Here is a 19,640-nt window from a genome sequence, read left to right on the forward strand (position 1 = left end):
GCTCAGAATTGTTTACTTTATTCATGCCTTCTAAAATACTTTCCTGATTATAAAAGTAATACATGTGTACTTGAAAAATACCGAAAGTTATGAAGAAGGTTAATAATACAGCCAACTAAAGATAATTATTATTTGCATTTTAGCATATTTGTCTTCTGTATATGTACTTTTAATGAATATGTTATGATCATTGGTATTGTTCGTTTCCCTTTTTATACAAAATCTATATTATATAAGTGAGGACTACACCCTTCAAGTGGATTTGAGGCTTGCTATCTAAGTCCGTTTGTACTGTTAACAAAATATCTGAGATTGAGTAATCTAGAAAGAACAGAAGTTATTGCTTACAGTTCTGGAGACTGAGAAGTTCACAATCAAGATACTGACAGGTTGGGTGGTGAGGGCTGCTCCCAGCTTCCAAGATGGCGCCTTGTTACTGCATCCTCTGGAGGGGAGGAATGGTGTGCCCTCACACTGCAAAAGGGACAGAGGGTATGAGAGAGGGTGAATTCTCTCTGAAGCCTCTTTCATCAGAGCAGTAATCCATTCATGAGGGCAGAGCCCTTATGACTTAATCATATCCCCAGAGGTCCTAGTTCTAATAAATTCCACCACAGTGGGGATTAAGTTTCAACGTGAGTTTTAGAGGAGATGCCACATGCAAACCATAGCACTTTCCATGTGAAATTTATATTTTAGAGTTATATGGTTTTGATGGAATACATTTTCTGAGATACCATATAAGTCAATAGGGTTTGGTTTACAGGCTTTCAGGAAGTATTTATTCTAAAGATCCTCATAAAAATCTTGCGTAGAGCAAAGAATTCCATACTTTTGAAAGCTTTAGTTTATATAGCCATTCCTTCACAAATATATATTGTCTCTTGTCTAGGTATTTGGAACGTGGAGTCATATAAGATGTGTTGCTTACTCTCAAAATACTTACAGGGTATAGGGAAAACAGAAGTAAATACATTGTCATAGACCAGTTGTAACTGAGGCAAGAACAGAAGCTGTGGGAGGACAGAAGAGGGAAACTTAGCCTAGACCAGGGGTATTAGGGAGAGCTCTGGAAGAACTGAAAGATGTGTTGCCTCCTGAAAGAGGATATGTTAACTGGACAGAGTAACGCCAAGAAGCAAAGGGGGCAGTGTGTATAAATTCTCAGAGCTGGTGGAGAGGCTTATTCAAGGAATTAATAGTAAAGTGTGTCCAGAAAATGGAATAGGTGGGAGAGGGTATGGAGAGTAATGAGACATGAGGCTACAGAGACAAGCAGGTGCTACCCACTATGTGCCAGAACTGTAGTGCATTTCTGTTTCTTAAATATTATCCCTTAGATTGTGAGATCATAATATGATAATTTATGAAGCCTGTTCAGAGGAACACCTAATTTAGTGTGCCTTGAGAAGGTTCCCTAGGACAACTGATCTGATCTGTCCCACTCTTGGCTGCAACCACTTCTTTGGAAGCATGTTGCTCAAGCAGTGCTTAGGACAGGCTGCAGACATCGGAGGTAGCACAGGTTGCTAAGTAAAGTTTGGCGAATAGGAAAGAAAACAGTCATTGTAGGCGTTGATTTCAAACACTGGAGAATTAATAAAGAAGAGAAAAACACATTTTTAAAAATTTTATGGTGCTTACCCATGCTACCAAGACATTTTAATATACCAGAGTATCCTATGTTGCATACATTCCTATAATTAATAACTGCAGCCAATGAAAATAATTATAGTGCAACACAGAGTGATTAGGCATGCTATGAAAGACATCCTTTTAACTTTTGAAAGTGTGTTTCTGTTATAAGACTAAAGTCTATCAGTATCAGTTTATGTTTATCTTTTCTAGCTTGTTGTTCATTTAATAGTCTCACTTCTCATTTAACAATGGAGGGATAGAGCTGTCTGGTTAGCTCAGTTAGTTAGAGTGCAGTGTTATAACATCAAGGTCAAGGGTTCAGATCTCCATACTGGCCAGCTGTCAATAAATAAATAAATAAAAATGGAGGGATATTTCTCAATAGCAGAATCTGCTATACTGTAAACCTGTACTTTCCTTATGGTATATGTAGCACTGTCCTACATATATCACAAGGCAAGTACTACCCTGAGTGCTGGCATTCAACAACATAAAGGAGCTTGCACTAGAACGTAAATCTATGTACTACTTCCTTATCAAGAAAGTCTTAATTAGCAAAGGAGAGTAGGGGGAGAAGAGTTGAGCAAAATAGTGTGCTAGTGATACAATTGATTTGCAAACTGATGCAAGCTCCTTATGTCTCCCTGGCAACAAATAGTTTGCCCATCTGCTAGTAGTCAGACCATACTTTTAATAGCGCTTGTGTAGCATATGCCCACTATTGAGGGTATTATCCATATTCCACTATAGCAATATCTGGTGTTACAATCTAAAGACAGTACTGTTTCCTTCATTTTTTTCCTTCCTACTTACACATATGGTGAACCTAGCTCATGGATTTTCCTGAACATTCTTTATTTCATTTAATTGTTTTTACCTAGTAGGATTTACTAAATGTATAACCAATAATGTTTCTATTTTTGTAAGACTTTTCATTCTCACAATTTGGGAGAATATCCTCAGATTATTTGTTACAATTCACATTTTAGAACATATAGTTACTGTATCTATATGTCAATTCATTGTAAAATTGAATATCATCTTTTTTACTCATCCTATCAGTGACTCTCAGTTCTGCTTCATCTTAACTTCCAGGTAGTACAACTGAGTTTGTTCTTTGACATATCAGTCTTTTAATAGTAAAGTTTGTAGATGACTGGTTCATCTTTAAGTAAGAATCTTTTGTTCCATATGAGTGTAAATAATGTGGCTTCTAGGTATCTTACAGAGGATATAATTATTTTCTCTTTCAGAATTACAGAGGATCATGTGATTCAGCATGGGCTGGTAGTAGATGGGACCAGCCTATCTCTTGCACTCAGGGAGCATGAAAAACTATTTATGGAAGTTTGTAGAAATTGTTCAGCTGTATTATGCTGTCGTATGGCACCACTACAAAAAGCAAAAGTATGTATCACTATAAAAAGTTTGTCTAAATATCTTTATATACTTAGATCTAAAATATTCTTTAAGGGAAATGCCTTACATAGTTCCATTTAATGGTATGAAGTATATGAATCTTGCTAGGTGTCAGTCACTTGCATTATGAATTTTAACTGTGTACATTAGACTTTTGGAATTCTCGAGTAAACTTAAAGATTTCAGCTATTCATCATGACCTGTAAAGTCTGTGATGGGCAGCAGTTTGTGATCTTGCTGAAACACAAATTTGAACTGTGATAATTAATATTACACAAGTTAGTTGCTTAGCTAGTGAAGGAGCCTAGGAGACTCTAGTTCATCAGCACCTTCAGAGTGGTTCTGCTGATCTCTGCTTATTCTTGCATTCTCATGAAGTGATCATTCTTTGTTAAAAGTGTCTATCAAGTGACAAGTAGACCTGTAGTAAAAAGTTGAAAAGCCAGCTAACTTGTAACTTGGTGCTATATACAGGAAATATTTGAATTTCAGCTATATATGATTCAAGTAAAAGCTTATACAAACATTTTTTGTAACTCCATATTTGAGGTCTTAGTCTGTATCCTTCACAAATATTCTTTCCAGTGCTCACCTTAATACTGATTGTTTTACATATAGGTTTAATAAATTAGACATTCAGTTATTTTGGCTTCATGGAATTCAGTGCCTATATTATTATAATTAATGTATTCCAGTCTATGGAGACTAAAACTGGAGACCTATCAGAGCTAAGACTTAGGTTCTTTGTAAAAATTCAAAGAACTTCAGCATTCAAGAATTTCAAAGAATTCTTTCTTCTGATTTTACTGAATTGAATCTTGATTGCTTTTTTAAAATTTTTAAATTTTGTTTATTACAACAGAAAACAATTGTCTTTCCTCTGTATCAGATGAAAAGAATACCTTCTTGAGAAAGAGAAAATTTTGTCTGACAGAGTTCAATTAAGTGCAGGGTTTTTTACACAATTATTATTAAGCTTTTTAAAAAATTAAGCTGTATTTAAGATTCTTGCTCCTCATAAAATTCAAAGATATGTCTGTTTTGCTATAACATTTCTGAAAGACTTTCAAAATCTTAATGGAGACATCCCCTCAAAAAATGAACCCCAGTGCATGTTAATGTCACACATAAATAAAGTTAAATTTTTTTTTATTGCTCCAGTGTTCTGCTACAGAGTCATTTCAGATAAGTGACTTTGTATAAATATAAGAAAATTGAAATTTTATCATAAAGAACTGATTTATTGTATGTCTTTCAGGTAATAAGACTGATAAAAATCTCACCTGAGAAACCTATAACATTGGCTGTTGGTGATGGTGCTAATGATGTGAGCATGATACAAGAAGCACATGTTGGCATAGGTGATTTTTTTTTTTTAACTGAACTTTTAAAGTTAGTATAATTACTTGGTGGTTTCAAATTTCCTTTTGCAGATTAAAGTTCAGTATCAAAATAAGTGAATGAAAACTAAATTCAACATGGTAGTATATCACAGTGTATCCCCATCAGAAACCTGTTATAGTTAAGCCCAGTATATAGGATATTTTAGTTCCAAATTTTAAAGGAAATAAATACATTAGTGAATTTTATCTTTGCCAGTTCTCCTTCATAATAAAAGTAATTTTATTCTTACATGCCATTTTGTACCTTTTAAAGGACTTTCACATATTATTTTATCATTTTAAACTCTAAATATGTGATTTACATAGTTGCCCTTATGGTTTTAAATTCTTGTTTTAGAATGTTACTATTATTTACTTTATTTGTGAATCTAAAGATTCTGCAACACATTTTAAAGACAATTTTAGAGACAGGAAATTGCACCAAACTGTAATAAAACTATAAAATTTCAAATAGTTTTCTGATTTTAATAATCTGAATTCTTTTCTATTTTTGCCTCAAACTTTTATTGAACTTAGAATACAAATATTATTTCATTATATTTAATTTATTAATCATTTCCTATATTTTACCCATATTCTGACCTGTCTTTTTTTATAATTTTATTTTACAAATACAGAGCAAAAGAGAAAAGTATGGGTGTGGGTTTTTTATTGGAGGATAAGATTTGAGGTGGAAGAGAGTTAGGCTATTCTCTGTTTTGAAATAGTCTCTCTAATGTCCTGTGATGGGTAGTTATCAGGTCTTTTATTTCCAACGTATCTCTCAAGTGTCAACTCCTTCCTCTTTGGGATAATTAACTCTTCATTTTGAAAACTTAATTTAATTTCTAGTTTGTATACTGTTGTTTCCCATAAATCTTTATAACAATTCGATAACTTCCTATACCATGCATTAAAGTATAAAAAAACTACAGTATTTATAACAATTCGATTCTATTATAACACACAAACCAGTGACTAGAACAGATTCAAGCATCTGGAAGTTTAGTAAATAACAAAGGAGATGTTTCAAATAAATAGGGAAACAAGTTATTTAATTAAAAATATTGATAAAACTGGTTAGTCATTTGGGGAAAAAAGTTGGGTCTCTTTTCATTACTTATAGCAAAACAAATTCCAGATGGATTAAGATTTAAATAATTTTTAAAGACCATAAAAAGTAGCAGAAGAAAATTTAAGGAATAATCATGAATTTGAGGTATGTAAGAGTCTTTTAACAAAACCAAAGCAAGAAACTGCAGTTAACTATAGGAAAAAGATCAATGTGTGTGGCAGAGGTAAAAACTACCCCCAAACAAATTTTAAAGACAAAAGATAAATTAGTAAGGATTATTTGCAAAAAAGATAACAAAGTCTTAATATTCCTAATATATGAAGACTTAACAAATTAACAAGAATTTAAAAAAACCACTCCAGTAGAAATATGCAGAAGGATGTGAGCCATCATTTGTCACAAAAGGAGAAATCTAAAATGAATAATAGATGTATGAAAAAAGTGTTCAGTCTCAACAAAGGAATGCAAGTTAAAATTGCCTATCAGATCAGTAAAAATTACAAAGATTGATAAAACTCAAGTTGGCAAAGGTATAGATTAACAACATTAGAGGAAGCATAAATTGGTACACCCTACATTATTATTCATAACAAAATTTTAAGTGTGTGCCTGTTGACCTTGCAATTATACATCCAGGAATTTCTTCTAAGAAAATAATTGGGCATATTGATAAAGATATTTATTTTAGCCAATGTCCATAATCTGTTAAATAACTGAAGCAGGTTACAAAACAATCCCATCTTTGTACAAGTTTTTATGTATATTAAATACACACACATGAGAAATATGCAGGAGGAAAAATTCTAAAAGGATATAGACCAAAAACAGTGGTTTTGTCTAGGTGTTATGAATGTAGGTGATCTTCTTTGCCTGTACATTTTGGAACATTTTGACTCTGCTATGATAAAAAAATTTTTATTCTAACTTTGGAAAGTTACTTTCAGATTGAAAAAAAACAAACTTGGTAATAACTATTTTGCTCTTTTTGAAACCTAAAGGATTATTGTAATGTAAAAGAAGTACTCATATTTATCAGATAAAATGATGCACCAATTTTAAATGATTTTGGACATATCTCTTTTTAAAAGCATGTTTTAACTTGTGCATGAAAGTTTGTTTAATAAGTCAAATATGGTGCGTGCTGGCATGTGTCCCCTTTCAGTCAGGTGTGGGTCTTTAAAAAATGTAAAAATGGTTTCAAAAAGAGCTCTGGTCATCCTAGCTAAGGGAGCAGAAGAAATGGAGACAGTCATCCCTGTAGATGTCATGAGACGAGCTGGGATTAAGGTCACCATTGCAGGTCTGGCTGGAAAAGACCCAGTACAATGTAGCCGTGATGTTGTCATTTGTCCTGATGCCAGTCTTGAAGATGCAAAAAAACAGGGGCCATATTATGGTGGTGGTTCTACCAGGACGTAATGTGGGTGCACAGAATTTCTCTGAATCTGCTGCTATGAAAGAGATACTGAAGGAACAAGAAGGCAGGCAGGAAGGGCCTCATAGCTGCCATCTGTGCAGCTCCTACTGCTCTGTTGGCTCATGAAATAGGTTTTTGGAAACAAAGTTACAACACACCCACTTGCTAAAGACAAAATGATGAATGGGAAGTCATTACAGCTACTTTAAGAATCTGTGGAAAAGGACTGCCTGATTCTTACAAGCCGAGGTCCTGGGACCAGCTTTGAATTTGCTTTTGGTATTGTTGAGGCACTGAGAGGCAAGGAGGTGGCTGACCAAGTGAAGGCTCCACTTGTTCTTAAACATTAGAGCAGAAAAAGTTGACAGTGAATTAGAGAAATAGGTCATTTATAATCCATTCTCACTGTGTTCACTTTAAACAAAAAATGGCTGGTTAATGACTCACTGAGAAGCTGTCATCACTGCTATTGTGAAGTACAGTTGTGAAGTAACAACTACACAGATTTCTCAGCCTACAAATTGTGTCTGTACATTTATGAACTTTGTTTGCAGAATAAACAGGGCATTTAGCGAACTAAAAAAAAAAAGTCAAATACACTCATTTTGCTAGGTTCAAATTATTCAATTTGAATACTTTCTAAATTCAATGAAGTTAAGCCTGTTTTATAGCATTTTGTCCATCAAAAGTCTATTACCCAGTACTTCATGCTTGTTAGTGTAATCATTGATGTTCTTGCTAGATCCTGAACTTTCAATATGATTCTTATATTAGTTGTATTTTATTTTATTATATTCTAATTCTTTGAAAATTGGTGTTACATGTATGGTATATATTATAGCTTTATATTAATTACATATTTAAGTAGAACAACCTTTTGGGCATCTGCTATCTGCTATATATTAGAATTTAGTGTTCCTAAGTCTAGGTTCAACTACTATAAATAATTAAGATAGCTGCAGATATATCATGAAAATTATGCTTAACAGTTATCAATGAACATGCCTTTTTGTCCTCTTTATTACAGGAATCATGGGTAAAGAAGGAAGACAGGCTGCAAGAAACAGTGACTATGCAATAGCTAGATTTAAATTCCTCTCCAAACTGCTTTTTGTTCATGGTCATTTTTATTATATTAGAATAGCTACCCTTGTACAGTACTTTTTTTATAAGGTGAGTTTCATGTAGATACTTAGAATCAATTATTGATGTAGTAATCTGAAATTTCAATTTAAGGAATGTTACGACCTTACAAATTATTCCTAAATGTAGTGTGCAAGTAAAAATAACCATATTTTATCATAAATTTAATCTATACAGATGGGAAACAATCAGTGGTTTCCTGGGGCCAAGGATACAGGTGGTAGAATTGACTAGAAAGGGATATAGGAGAACTTTTTGGAGTGATGGAAAAGTTATCTAATTTTATCATGATGGTGGTGTATAAATTTGTCAAAACACATGAAATTTACACTTAAAACTGATACATCTTATTCAGTGCAAATTAGAACACAATAAATTTGATTTCTTTAAAGTTATTTTATCCTGAACCAGTAAAAATTTTTAATTTAAATCCAATATGATGGTTTCAAGCAGAGGTTCTTAACCTTTTTTGTGTCATGCATGACCCTTTGGTAGTGTAGTGAAATGTATGAGCTCCTCAGTATAGGGTTTTTTTATGTATAAGATAAAATAGCTAGGATTGCAAGGAAATTAATTATATTGAAATATTGTTCTATCTATGGACCCTTTTGGGGAGGGTTGGAGTCTATGGAACCCATATTAAGAATTCCTGCTACCAGGACATTTAATACACCAGAGTGTCCCATGTACCTTATATTCCTATAATTAATAGCTGCAAGACAATGAAAAACACAAGTAGATTGCATACTGCTATAATGGTGGCAGTTTTCTTCTAGCTTATTATTCTAGTTTTTACTTGTAATATGAGTATATTGAGATCGAAAAATGTTTCAACAGTTCCATTTATTGTGCTTTTTAAATATTTTTGCACTGTAAAGCTATATAGCCCTGAGGTTTAAGTAAATCTTACTAAAACTGCATATGAAAGTATTGAATAATAGGTGGAAGGTTGTAAATTCAAAATTATGGTATTGCTTCCCAATGATAGGAGTCAAAGGTTTTTTATTCTGATATCTGCACTACTGCTTAGAATGCTTTATATACTTTTTCATAAAATGGGAATCCTATTTTCCCATTTTATATGGACAGATTCTTATGGGAATATCCTCTAACTTACCACATCAACTGCGATTGGGTTTCTGGATACTTGAGTAGTTATTTTTAGAATTATTTTCTCTTTTAGACCTAAATATTTTAATTATTTCCCATTTAATCTTATTTTTCAGAATGTGTGCTTTATCACACCCCAATTTTTATATCAGTTCTACTGTTTGTTTTCTCAACAAGTAAGTAAATAGAGGTCTATGTTTTGTTCTTTTGTATAAGATACGTATGTTCAGATTTTAATAGACCTTTGGAGGGAGGTTTTCATTTTTCTTAGTCCTATGGGAAACAAGAGAAAACTTTTCTGATTAGTGTATTTAATCAGCATAATATTTTAATATTTATTCTTGTTTTCAGTTTGAGGTGAATGTTGATACCAAACTATGTTTTAATTCTAGAGGCTTTTAAAAAATAGATATTAACTCTTAACAGCTTATGAGAGAATTTTGATCACTTTTTTCAACTTATTTGTGATATTTCTGTAGAATTCATATCAAGGAAGACCAGATAACTACTGGAGGTTTGCCTCATTTTTATTTTTGATTCAGAATATTTTAGATTTAGTAATTTAGTAATTCAGACTTAGTAATTTAGTACAGGGATGACATCATCTTAGAAGCTAGCTTTAAATAATTGAATGAGGCACCTGTAGTGATATATTGAAAAGATTTCTGAAGCTCAGAGGGAAAATGCTGAAATTTGTTAGCATTGGCTGTAATGGGCATAGGGTGAATCTTCAGTTACATACATGTCACATATTTGCCATTCCTAATCTTACCCTGTTTTATTTTATAAAAAAAGAAAGTGAAAGCCACAGAGATTAAATAACTTGCCCAAGATCACATAATCAAGTTAATGAGTAAACCCTGACTTGGACCTACTACTTCTGACTAATTGAGCACCTTTTTCACAAACCATATTATACATCTCAAATTGATAAAGACCTTGCTTCTATTTTATTAAAAAAACAAGAGCTTAATTGTCTTAGGATTTTCATGATTTGTTCCTAAACTTAATCACTGTTTTCTCCTCTGTTTACAACCTGTCACTCTAAATTCCAAATATCTGCTTGGGGATTGATTGCCAGTAACAGTTTGTTAACCTGAATGAAATAAAAAAAGCTATAAGACCGTGTGACAAGAGAACCTGACCTATTTTGATTAAGTTTTCAGGGAGTTTACAGTGTCATTTGGGAGACAGTACTAATAACAATAAAAGCAATGTATGAAGGGTAGGCAAAGTGATGAGCAATTATTTCCAATTATAGCAGCACCTATGACTGTTTAGAGGAGGAAGCTGTCATCAAGGATTTGGGCCATTGTGAAAAGTTTCATGGAAGAAGAGAATCTTGTCCAGTTCCTTAAAGGAAGTGCAAGACATAGATGGGGAGACAAAGCCATGAAAGCAAAACTATATGTGTAGCATATTGAAGGAATAGTAAACAGCCTAGGATGTATGTAGGAGAATTGTGTAAAATTATATTACAGTGACCAAATTGTGGAGAATCTTGAAATGTAGATCCAATTTACTATAATTCCAGAAACACTTGATATAGCAAAATATTCCAGCTTCCACAAAGAATATACATAAATCTAGGGACATTATATGGTTATGTCTATATAAAAAACAAATTGGAGTTATTTAATTGGAATTATTAACCTGGATTTTGGTGTAAATTGGAAAAATTGTGTAATTTTATGCTCATTTTTAACATGCTTCTTTGTGACTATATGCATAAGTATAATAGTAATACAGAGTTTATTTAGAATCTCAAAATTCCTACCAATTTCTCTTTCTAGACACTATATGACAGCGTGTACCTGACTTTATACAATATTTGTTTTACTTCCTTACCTATTCTGATATATAGTCTTTTGGAACAGCACATAGACCCTCATGTATTACAGAGCAAGCCCACCCTCTATCGGTGAGTATCTTCCAGTATAGTGTCCATAACAATACTGATTGCACATAGTGTATTAAATAGTTAACAGTTTTTAAAAGTACCTAAAATAACACCGAGGTTAAGGTTCATATCCCCGTACCAGCCAGCCAAAAAAAAAAAAATAGTACCTAAAATATAAGCAAATATTTTAAGTTGTGTCTTGGTGATTAATACTTTACTAAGGAAAGTACTTTAGTTGTCCATATGGTTTAAAGTCGTTGAATGTCAAAGAGAAAATTTGAATAATTTTTCCAGTGTTTTTAAGAATGAACACTTTCATCCTAGGACTGCATTGGGCAATTGTAATTTGCACTTCCTGTGGCAAACCACATGTTCTATTTTTTGTGTACAAAAGAAATTATTCAATAATTAATAGTCTCTAGAATTCCTTAAAAGTTAGTTTATGTTCTACTTTTGCCAAAATTATGGGTAATAATCGGTGCAAAATGCAGGGTTGAGGACATTAATTCCCATCCCAAATCCTCTGCTTTATTCCTGCTCCCCAGAACCAAGTAATCACAGAGAAGGGATTGGGTCCTGTTCCTCAGGAACAGCTTATGGTTCCCACCATAACATCTTATAGAGGTATCCAATTATCAAGATATGGAATAACTTACTTTGATTTCCCAGAATATGTAGGACAGGGCTTGACCCAAGATTGGCACAGATTGTTCTTCCAATGATAGCTACTGTTGGAAGTCAAGGGAACCTCAGTGCTGAACCTAACGCAAATGACCTAACTAAAAAGAGTCCATCATGGCAGAGTGACTGAATGTTAACAGAATATAATCCAGACAAATCAACTTTTCACAATTAAACTTACACCTATATCATGTTTCTTTATCAAATAAGATGTGTTTGAATATATTATGTGAACTTCTGAGCTGTTACACAGATGATATTACAAGCAGTGGTTTGTAAATTTGGGTTTATTTATTCTTTCTGCTGATATTTTCAAGCAATTTTAAATTAAAAATTCATCTTGTCTTTTTTTGTCTTGTCTTGTAATTATCAAATTGTAGTAACTGTTTAGTAGATAAATAATAAACAAGTCCTAATGTGTTCCTTTTTCTTTTTTTAATTTACAGAGACATTAGTAAAAACCATCTCTTGAGCATTAAAACATTTCTTTATTGGACCATCCTAGGTTTCAGTCATGCCTTTATTTTCTTTTTTGGATCCTATTTTCTAATAGGGAAAGATATATCTCTGCTTGGAAATGGCCAGGTAAAATGCATAGTTTTTTAAGGAATGCTTGTTAATTATTTTGATTTGGTTTGGTTTTTGATAACTCTGTCATAGAAAAAAATAGTAAAAGTCAATTTAAATTGTAAAATTTTAGATATTAAATTAAAATACAAAGATAAAAGGGTTTAAATTTTTTTCACTTATATAATAAAGTTTCATACAAATGAAAATTAAGACAGAAAGGCAATACAATGGTAATCTTGAAATAAAACTCAAGTTACAGTTTTGCTATTCAGAAATTAGCTTCTGCACGGGGATATGTTATGGCCCAGCATGCAGTTCACCTCAGGACTGCGTTTTAATAGCAGCCACCATTTATTTGGTGCTAACTTTTGTGATAAATGCTTTACATGCTCCATCTCCATTAATCCTAACAATAATACTGTTAGAGGGTTATTATTATCAACATTTTTCAGATGAGAAATGAGGACATAGTGTTTATTTGTTTGCATTTAATTGCATGAATTTTTTTTGTTGTTGTTTTTTGGGTTGTTTAAGGAGTGCTACTATATTCTTCAGCACACACTAGCAACTCCAAGGATGCCAATAAGTTACTGTTTAGTGTGGCCACTTTTCTAAAATGTGAATTTGGAAGGAGTACTAAACAGTACAGTTTATACTATGTCCTAATTGGAGTGCTTCTGTTGAGAGACTCTTGGCAGAACTAGGCCTCTCTTTCCAGGCTTAGGTAGATAGGTTAGGAGGAAAGGAAATGACAGCAGTTGTACTGTGGTGGACTGGAAATGCTTGTCACCTTTTAGTTTTCCTTTTCCACTGGCAACACTAAAGTATTGCAAAATATGTTTGGAGACACAGACATACAAGATTTGCGATTGGAAGAATATAAAGTTTTATCTATTCAACAAACGTACTGAGTATCAACCATTCCCAAGTACTATACTAGGCTCTGAACATATGAGGGTAACTAATTTATTTGGCCATGGAGTTTAGAGTCTTAGAGATAAAGAAAATGAGCAAGTAAACTAACAATAAAATATGCTGGTACAATAAAGGAAATAGGTTTCAAACATAGAGAGGCCTTAACCATGCAAATCCCTTTAGGTTGTAGAGTAGGAACATAATTATTATTATCACTTCACTTTTGAGAACATATTTAGCCTGATGTGAATGAAAACATGAGTCTAATTTGTGTAGGATAAAGTTTGCAGCACGTCCCAAATAATAACTATCTTTTATTGAGTTTTTTCTCTGTGCCAGGTATATTACATGCATTATCTTATTAAATCAAAATAACCTTGTGTGGGGAAAATATCATCTATTACTTTTCCCATTTAGAATTTTAACCTCAGAGAGCTTAAGAAACTTTCCTAAGTTCCCACAGTAAGCAAATTGTAAGAGTAGAATTGAAACTCAGCTCTGTGGACTTCAAAGCCTGTGTGCTTAGTCATAATTTTCAGTTCCTTTGAGAAACAACTGTTAGCCTGGTGCCCTTCTGCACAGTCTTCCCACCTGTGCAAGGACCATCAAATATATAAATATATGAGTGAATGTGCTCACTTCCCCCTGAAATAGTGGGGTGGAAGCTGTTCAGAAGGAAGGAGAGTTAAGAAGAAAGAAGTCATTGGATGAAAAGGAAATTAAAGATATCCTTTGTTACTAATTACTACTACTTTTTCTGTTTTTAAAAGTAATAATGTGCCCATTAGGTAAATTTGAAATATATAGGAAAAAAATATAAAGAAAATAAATCACCTATTGTCCCTTTACCCAGATATTATTACTTCTATCATTTTAACATATTTCCTTCTATTCTTTTTTATTTTTTGCTATTTTCATTAACCTTATATTTTATATCACCTAATTTCTTAATATTATAGCCTATGTGATTATTCATGTTACTAAAAATGCTTCAAAAACATTTTAATAATTTAACATAATGGGGCGGTAGGCGGTGTTACCGGTAGCTGGGTGCAGTCCAAAGGCGCCCGGGCGTCGTTACGGGAGCAAGCTGTGACCGGTTGGGCCGCATTTAGCGTGGGACGAAGCTTCAGCTGCTGTTGGACTTCGTGCGGACTCCCCTTGATGTCGGCCCTCGAAAAGAGTATGCACCTCGGCCGCCTGCCTTCTCGCCCTCCTTTATCTGGCAGCGGGGGCAGTCAGAGCGGAGCCAAGATGCGAATGGGTAAAGTCATTTGGAAAGAGGAATAAAACCAAAGGACAAAGAAGAGGAGGGAAGATAAGATACCAACAAAATTTAGAAAGATAGGAGTTTCAAGATGGCGGCGGCTGCGGCGGCTGGCGCGGAGTAGCTGAGGTGGAAAAGGTGGCCACTGGGCCTCGGGCAGCCGGGAAACTTGCGGACCTTCCTCTGGCCATCTCTTAAGGGAGGACTGCTGCTGCTGGCCGGTCGTGGGGGCTCAACGCCACTTTGCCCCCGGCAGGAGAGGCTGCCTCATTTACAGGCAACAGCTTTGAAGTGTGGAGCAGGAAAAGAACTGATTCTTAGCTGCAAAAGTGAGGCTTGAAACAGGGAACACGGCGCCAGGGCTGCTGTGGATGCAGCCAGGATCCCGGAGGCTGGGGCCGCACTGAAGGCGGCCAGCTGCCCTATCCAGGATTCGAGGTTTCAGGCCGGCATTAAAGAAGACTCCTGGGAGCGCCCGAGCGGCGCCGCGACTGAACAGCCCGAGGCGGCAGCGCCGAGAACACGGAAGGCAACAAACCAGAGACAGAGCGAGCACCCGACCTGGCACAGCACTGTGAGTGATCCCTGGCACAGCTCTGTTCGGGGGGTGGATGCCCGCGCGGCTCCCCGCCTGCATCACCAGGCCACTCACTGCCCCGGTGCTGCCTCCATTTTCCCAGGTGCGGGCAGCTCCGCCCTGCTCGGCCATCACTGAGCCCATTTGCTTGGCCTGGCGCGGGGCTTTCCGGACCCTGCGGGCCGGCCTCCTCTCCCACTCCCTCCACGGTTCTCTGGCAGGGTTGGGGGTGTGGGGCGTCCCGACCAGTTTTGGGAGGGCTAGGAAGTACGGGCGGGCCGACTGTCACTCCACCACACCCTGGACTCCGGCCCCGGTAAACTTCCTGTTACTGGGAGGCAGATACCATCTCTGCGACCACCAGTTTGGAAAAAAGCCTAACGAATTTCTGGTTGGGAATAGTGTGGTAGGAGAGTTCCCAGGTCCGCTTGAACCTGCCGGAGAGCAGGCTGCAGGCGGGCACTAGACTCGGTTTATACTGGGGGGATACAAAGGTGAACAAGACCCGAGAAAGATCTACACAGTGCTACAAAGGCACCCAGAGAGACCGGTCGTCTGTGCCTAGCAGAAACCTGGTAGACTTCCTGGGCGAGGCGGTGCTGAGCAGGGTCTTGAAGGCCCAGCTGATAGACGAGGGGTGCAGAAGACACGCCCCAACCCAGCACAGTGTGCACAGAGGGGGGAGACGTGCGGCCAGGGAGGCGGAGACTCGACAGAAACCACACACCCGGTGGGGTCGCCACTGCACGATCTAACAGCCTGGGCCAGAGCACACGGAACGGGGAGAAGTCCTGTACAGAAAGTGAAAGCTCAACAGAGATCACACACCCTGTGGTACGTGATCCACCAGCCCAGCAGAGTACAAGCTGACCAGAAAGGTGGATCCCCGGAGAAGCCCAAGACCCGGGGCAACCACACACACAAGACACTAGAGGCCAACTGAGCAGTCACGGCGGGAGCCATACCAAATTGGCAACCACAGCAACATCCTAGTTAGTCATTAGTCTTAAACCGGTGGACTGTGAAACCCCCTGCCACAATGAATAAACACCAAAAAAAAGACACCAGAAATACAAAAAATCAAGAAAGTACACCACCAAAAGTTAATAAATCTCATACTCTAGATCCTATAGAACAAGAAGCCCTTGAAATAACTGACAAGGAATTTCGAGTGATAATTCTAAGGAAACTGAATGAGATACAAGAAAACTCAGCTAGACATCATGATGAAATGAGGAAACGTATACAGGATCTGAAAGAGGAAATATACAAGGAAATCAATGTCCTGAAAAAAAATGTAGCAGAACTTGCTGAACTGAAGAAGTTATTCAGCGAAATAAAAAACACAACGGAGAGTTTAACCAGCAGGCTTGTCGAAGTTGAAGAGAGAACCTCTGAACTTGAAGATGGGCTGTTTGAAATAACACAAGCAGACAAAAAGAAAGAAAAAAGAATCAAGGACATGGAAGAAAATCTGAGAGAGATATCAGACAACCTCAAGCGCTCAAATATCCGAGTCATGGGTATTCCAGAAGGGGAGGAAAATGGAGATTCCATTGAAAACATATTCAACAAAATAGTGGCAGAAAACTTCCCAGGTATAGGAAAAATCACAGATCTTCAGATCCAGGAAGCTCAACGATCTCCAAACGTATTCAACCCAAAAAGGCCTTCTCCAAGACATGTCATAGTCAAATTGGCAAAACTCAGAGACAAAGAGAGAATCTTAAAAGCTGCAAGAGAGAAGCGTCAAATCACCTATAAGGGAGCCCCAATCAGGTTAACATCAGACTTTTCATCACAAACCCTAAAAGCTAGAAAGGAATGGGATGATATTTTCAAAATACTAAAAGACAAAGATTGCCAGCCAAGAATACTCTACCCTGCAAGGCTATCCTTCCGAAATGAGGGGCAAATAGTATATTTCTCAGACAAACAAAAACTGCGGGAGTTCACTACCACAAGACCACCCTTACAAGAAATCCTCAAGGGAGTACTGGGTTTGGTTCCTGAAAAATAACTACCACTGCCATAAAAACCTAAGAAAAATCTAAACCCGCTAGTACAATAAAAATGGCATTCATGAAGAGAAAACAAGCTAACAAAAACACTATCTACAACCTAAGGAACCAACAAACAAAGAAACCAAACAGTAAATCAGAAAGCAAGGAACAAAAGACACCTAAGACAACCAAACAACCAATAAAATGCTAAGAATAAATCAACACCTTTCAATAACAACTCTTAATGTTAAAGGCTTAAATTCCCCAATTAAAAGACACAGACTGGCTGACTGGATCAAAAAGCAGGACCCAACTATATGCTGCCTACAAGAGACCCACCTCACCCATAAAGATTCACACAGACTAAGAGTGAAAGGATGGAAAAAGATTTACCATGCAAACAGAAAAGAAAAACAAGCTGGAGTGGCTATTCTTATATCTGACAAAATAGACTTTAAACTAAAAAGCATAAAAAGAGACAATGAGGGACACTACTTAATGATAAAAGGACTGATCCATCAAGAAGACATAACAATCATAAATATGTACGCACCCAATGTTGGAGCAGCCAGATTTATAAAACAAACTCTATTAGACCTAAAGAAGGAAATAGACACTAATACCATAATAGCAGGGGACCTGAACACTCCACTGTCAATATTAGACAGATCATCTAGGCAAAGAATCAGTAGAGAAACACAAGATCTAAACAAGACTCTAGACCAATTGGAATTGGCAGATATCTACAGAACATTCCACCCAACAACCTCAGAATATTCATTCTTCTCATCAGCACATGGATCATTCTCCAAGATAGATCACATATTAGGTCACAAATCAAGTCTCAATAAATTCAAAAAAATTGCAATTATCCCATGTATCTTCTCAGACCACAATGGATTAAAACTAGAAATTAATAACAAACAAAACTCTGGAAACTATACAAACACATGGAAATTAAACAGCATTCTACTTAATGACATATGGGTCCAAGAAGAAATCAAGCAGGAAATCAAAAAGTTTATTGAAACTAATGAAAACAATGATACATCATACCAAAACCTGTGGGATACTGCAAAAGCAGTACTGAGGGGAAAATTTATTGCATTAAATGCTCACTTCAGAAGAATGGAAAGATGGCAAGTGAACAACCTAACACTTCACCTTAAAGAACTAGAAAAACAAGAACAATCCAATCCTAAAGTTAGCAGACGGAAAGAAATCATTAAGATCAGAGCAGAACTGAATGAAATTGAAAACCAAAAAACAATTCAAAAGATCAACGAATCAAAAAGTTGGTTTTTTGAAAAGATAAATAAAATTGACAAACCATTAGCATGGCTAACAAGAAAAAGAAGAGAGAAGACTCAAATAACAAAAATTAGAAATGAAAAAGGCGATATTACAACTGATTCATCTGAAATACAAGGAATCATTCAAGACTACTATAAACAACTATACGCCAACAAATTTGAAAATCTGGAGGAAATGGATAAATTTCTGGACACACACAAGCTCCCAAAACTGAACCGTGAAGACGTAGAAAATTTGAACAGACCAATAACAATAAAGGAGATTGAAGCTGTTATCAGAAGGCTCCCAACAAAGAAAAGCCCAGGACCAGATGGATTCACAGCAGAATTTTACCAAACATTCAAACAGGAATTGACACCGATTCTTTACAAACTATTCCAAAAGATTGAAACGGACGCAAATCTCCCAAACTCATTCTATGAAGCAAACATCATCCTGATACCACAACCAGGTAAAGATATAACCAAAAAAGAAAACTACAGGCCGATATCCTTGATGAATATAGATGCAAAAATCCTCACTAAAATACTAGCAAACAGAATACAGCAACACATACGAAAAATTATTCATCACGATCAAGTGGGATTCATCCCAGGGATGCAAGGTTGGTTCAACATACGCAAATCAATAAATGTGATACACCATATTAATAAACTCAAACACAAGGACCATATGATCATCTCTATAGATGCTGAAAAAGCATTTGATAAAGTTCAGCACTCATTCATGACAAAGACCCTCTATAAGTTAGGTATAGAGGGAAAGTATCTCAACATAATTAAAGCCATATATGACAAACCCACCGCCAATATCATCCTGAATGGGGAAAAGCTGAAAGCTTTTCCTTTAAGAACAGGCACCAGACAAGGATGCCCACTCTCACCACTCCTATTCAACATAGTGTTGGAAGTACTAGCCAGAGCAATCAGAGAAGAGAAGGAAATAAAGGGCATCCAGATTGGAAAAGATGAAGTCAAACTGTCCCTGTTTGCAGATGACATGATCCTATATATCGAACAGCCTAAAACCTCTACAAAAAAACTCTTGGAATTGATAAATGATTTCAGCACAGTAGCAGGATACAAAGTCAACACACAAAAATCAGTAGCATTTCTTTTCTCCAATAGTGAACATGCAGAAGGAGAAATCAAGAAAGCCTGCCCATTTACAATAGCCACCAAAAAAATAAAATACTTGGGAATTGAGTTAACCAAGGAGGTGAAAAATCT

At 35.9% G+C, this 19,640-nt stretch overlaps 1 protein-coding gene and 1 pseudogene across 8 annotated transcripts in view; both read left to right on the forward strand.

Annotated features, from left to right (window-relative positions):
- ATP11B (ATPase phospholipid transporting 11B (putative)) overlaps positions 1-19,640 on the forward strand; it is a 129,500-nt gene that overhangs the window by 81,788 nt on the left and 28,072 nt on the right. For all 8 annotated transcript variants that reach the window (XM_063104337.1, XM_063104383.1, XM_063104354.1 and 5 more), the window contains 6 exons: positions 2,892-3,045; positions 4,316-4,418; positions 7,959-8,104; positions 9,301-9,360; positions 10,978-11,105; positions 12,212-12,350. In XM_063104337.1, coding sequence (XP_062960407.1) covers positions 2,892-3,045; positions 4,316-4,418; positions 7,959-8,104; positions 9,301-9,360; positions 10,978-11,105; positions 12,212-12,350 — 730 coding nt within the window. The remainder of the gene's footprint in view (positions 1-2,891; positions 3,046-4,315; positions 4,419-7,958; positions 8,105-9,300; positions 9,361-10,977; positions 11,106-12,211; positions 12,351-19,640) is intronic.
- Positions 6,706-7,281, forward strand: LOC134386174 (Parkinson disease protein 7 homolog; annotated as a pseudogene).

The sequence above is a fragment of the Cynocephalus volans genome, chromosome 1 (assembly GCF_027409185.1).
Source record: "Cynocephalus volans isolate mCynVol1 chromosome 1, mCynVol1.pri, whole genome shotgun sequence".
Lineage (NCBI taxonomy): Eukaryota > Metazoa > Chordata > Mammalia > Dermoptera > Cynocephalidae > Cynocephalus > Cynocephalus volans.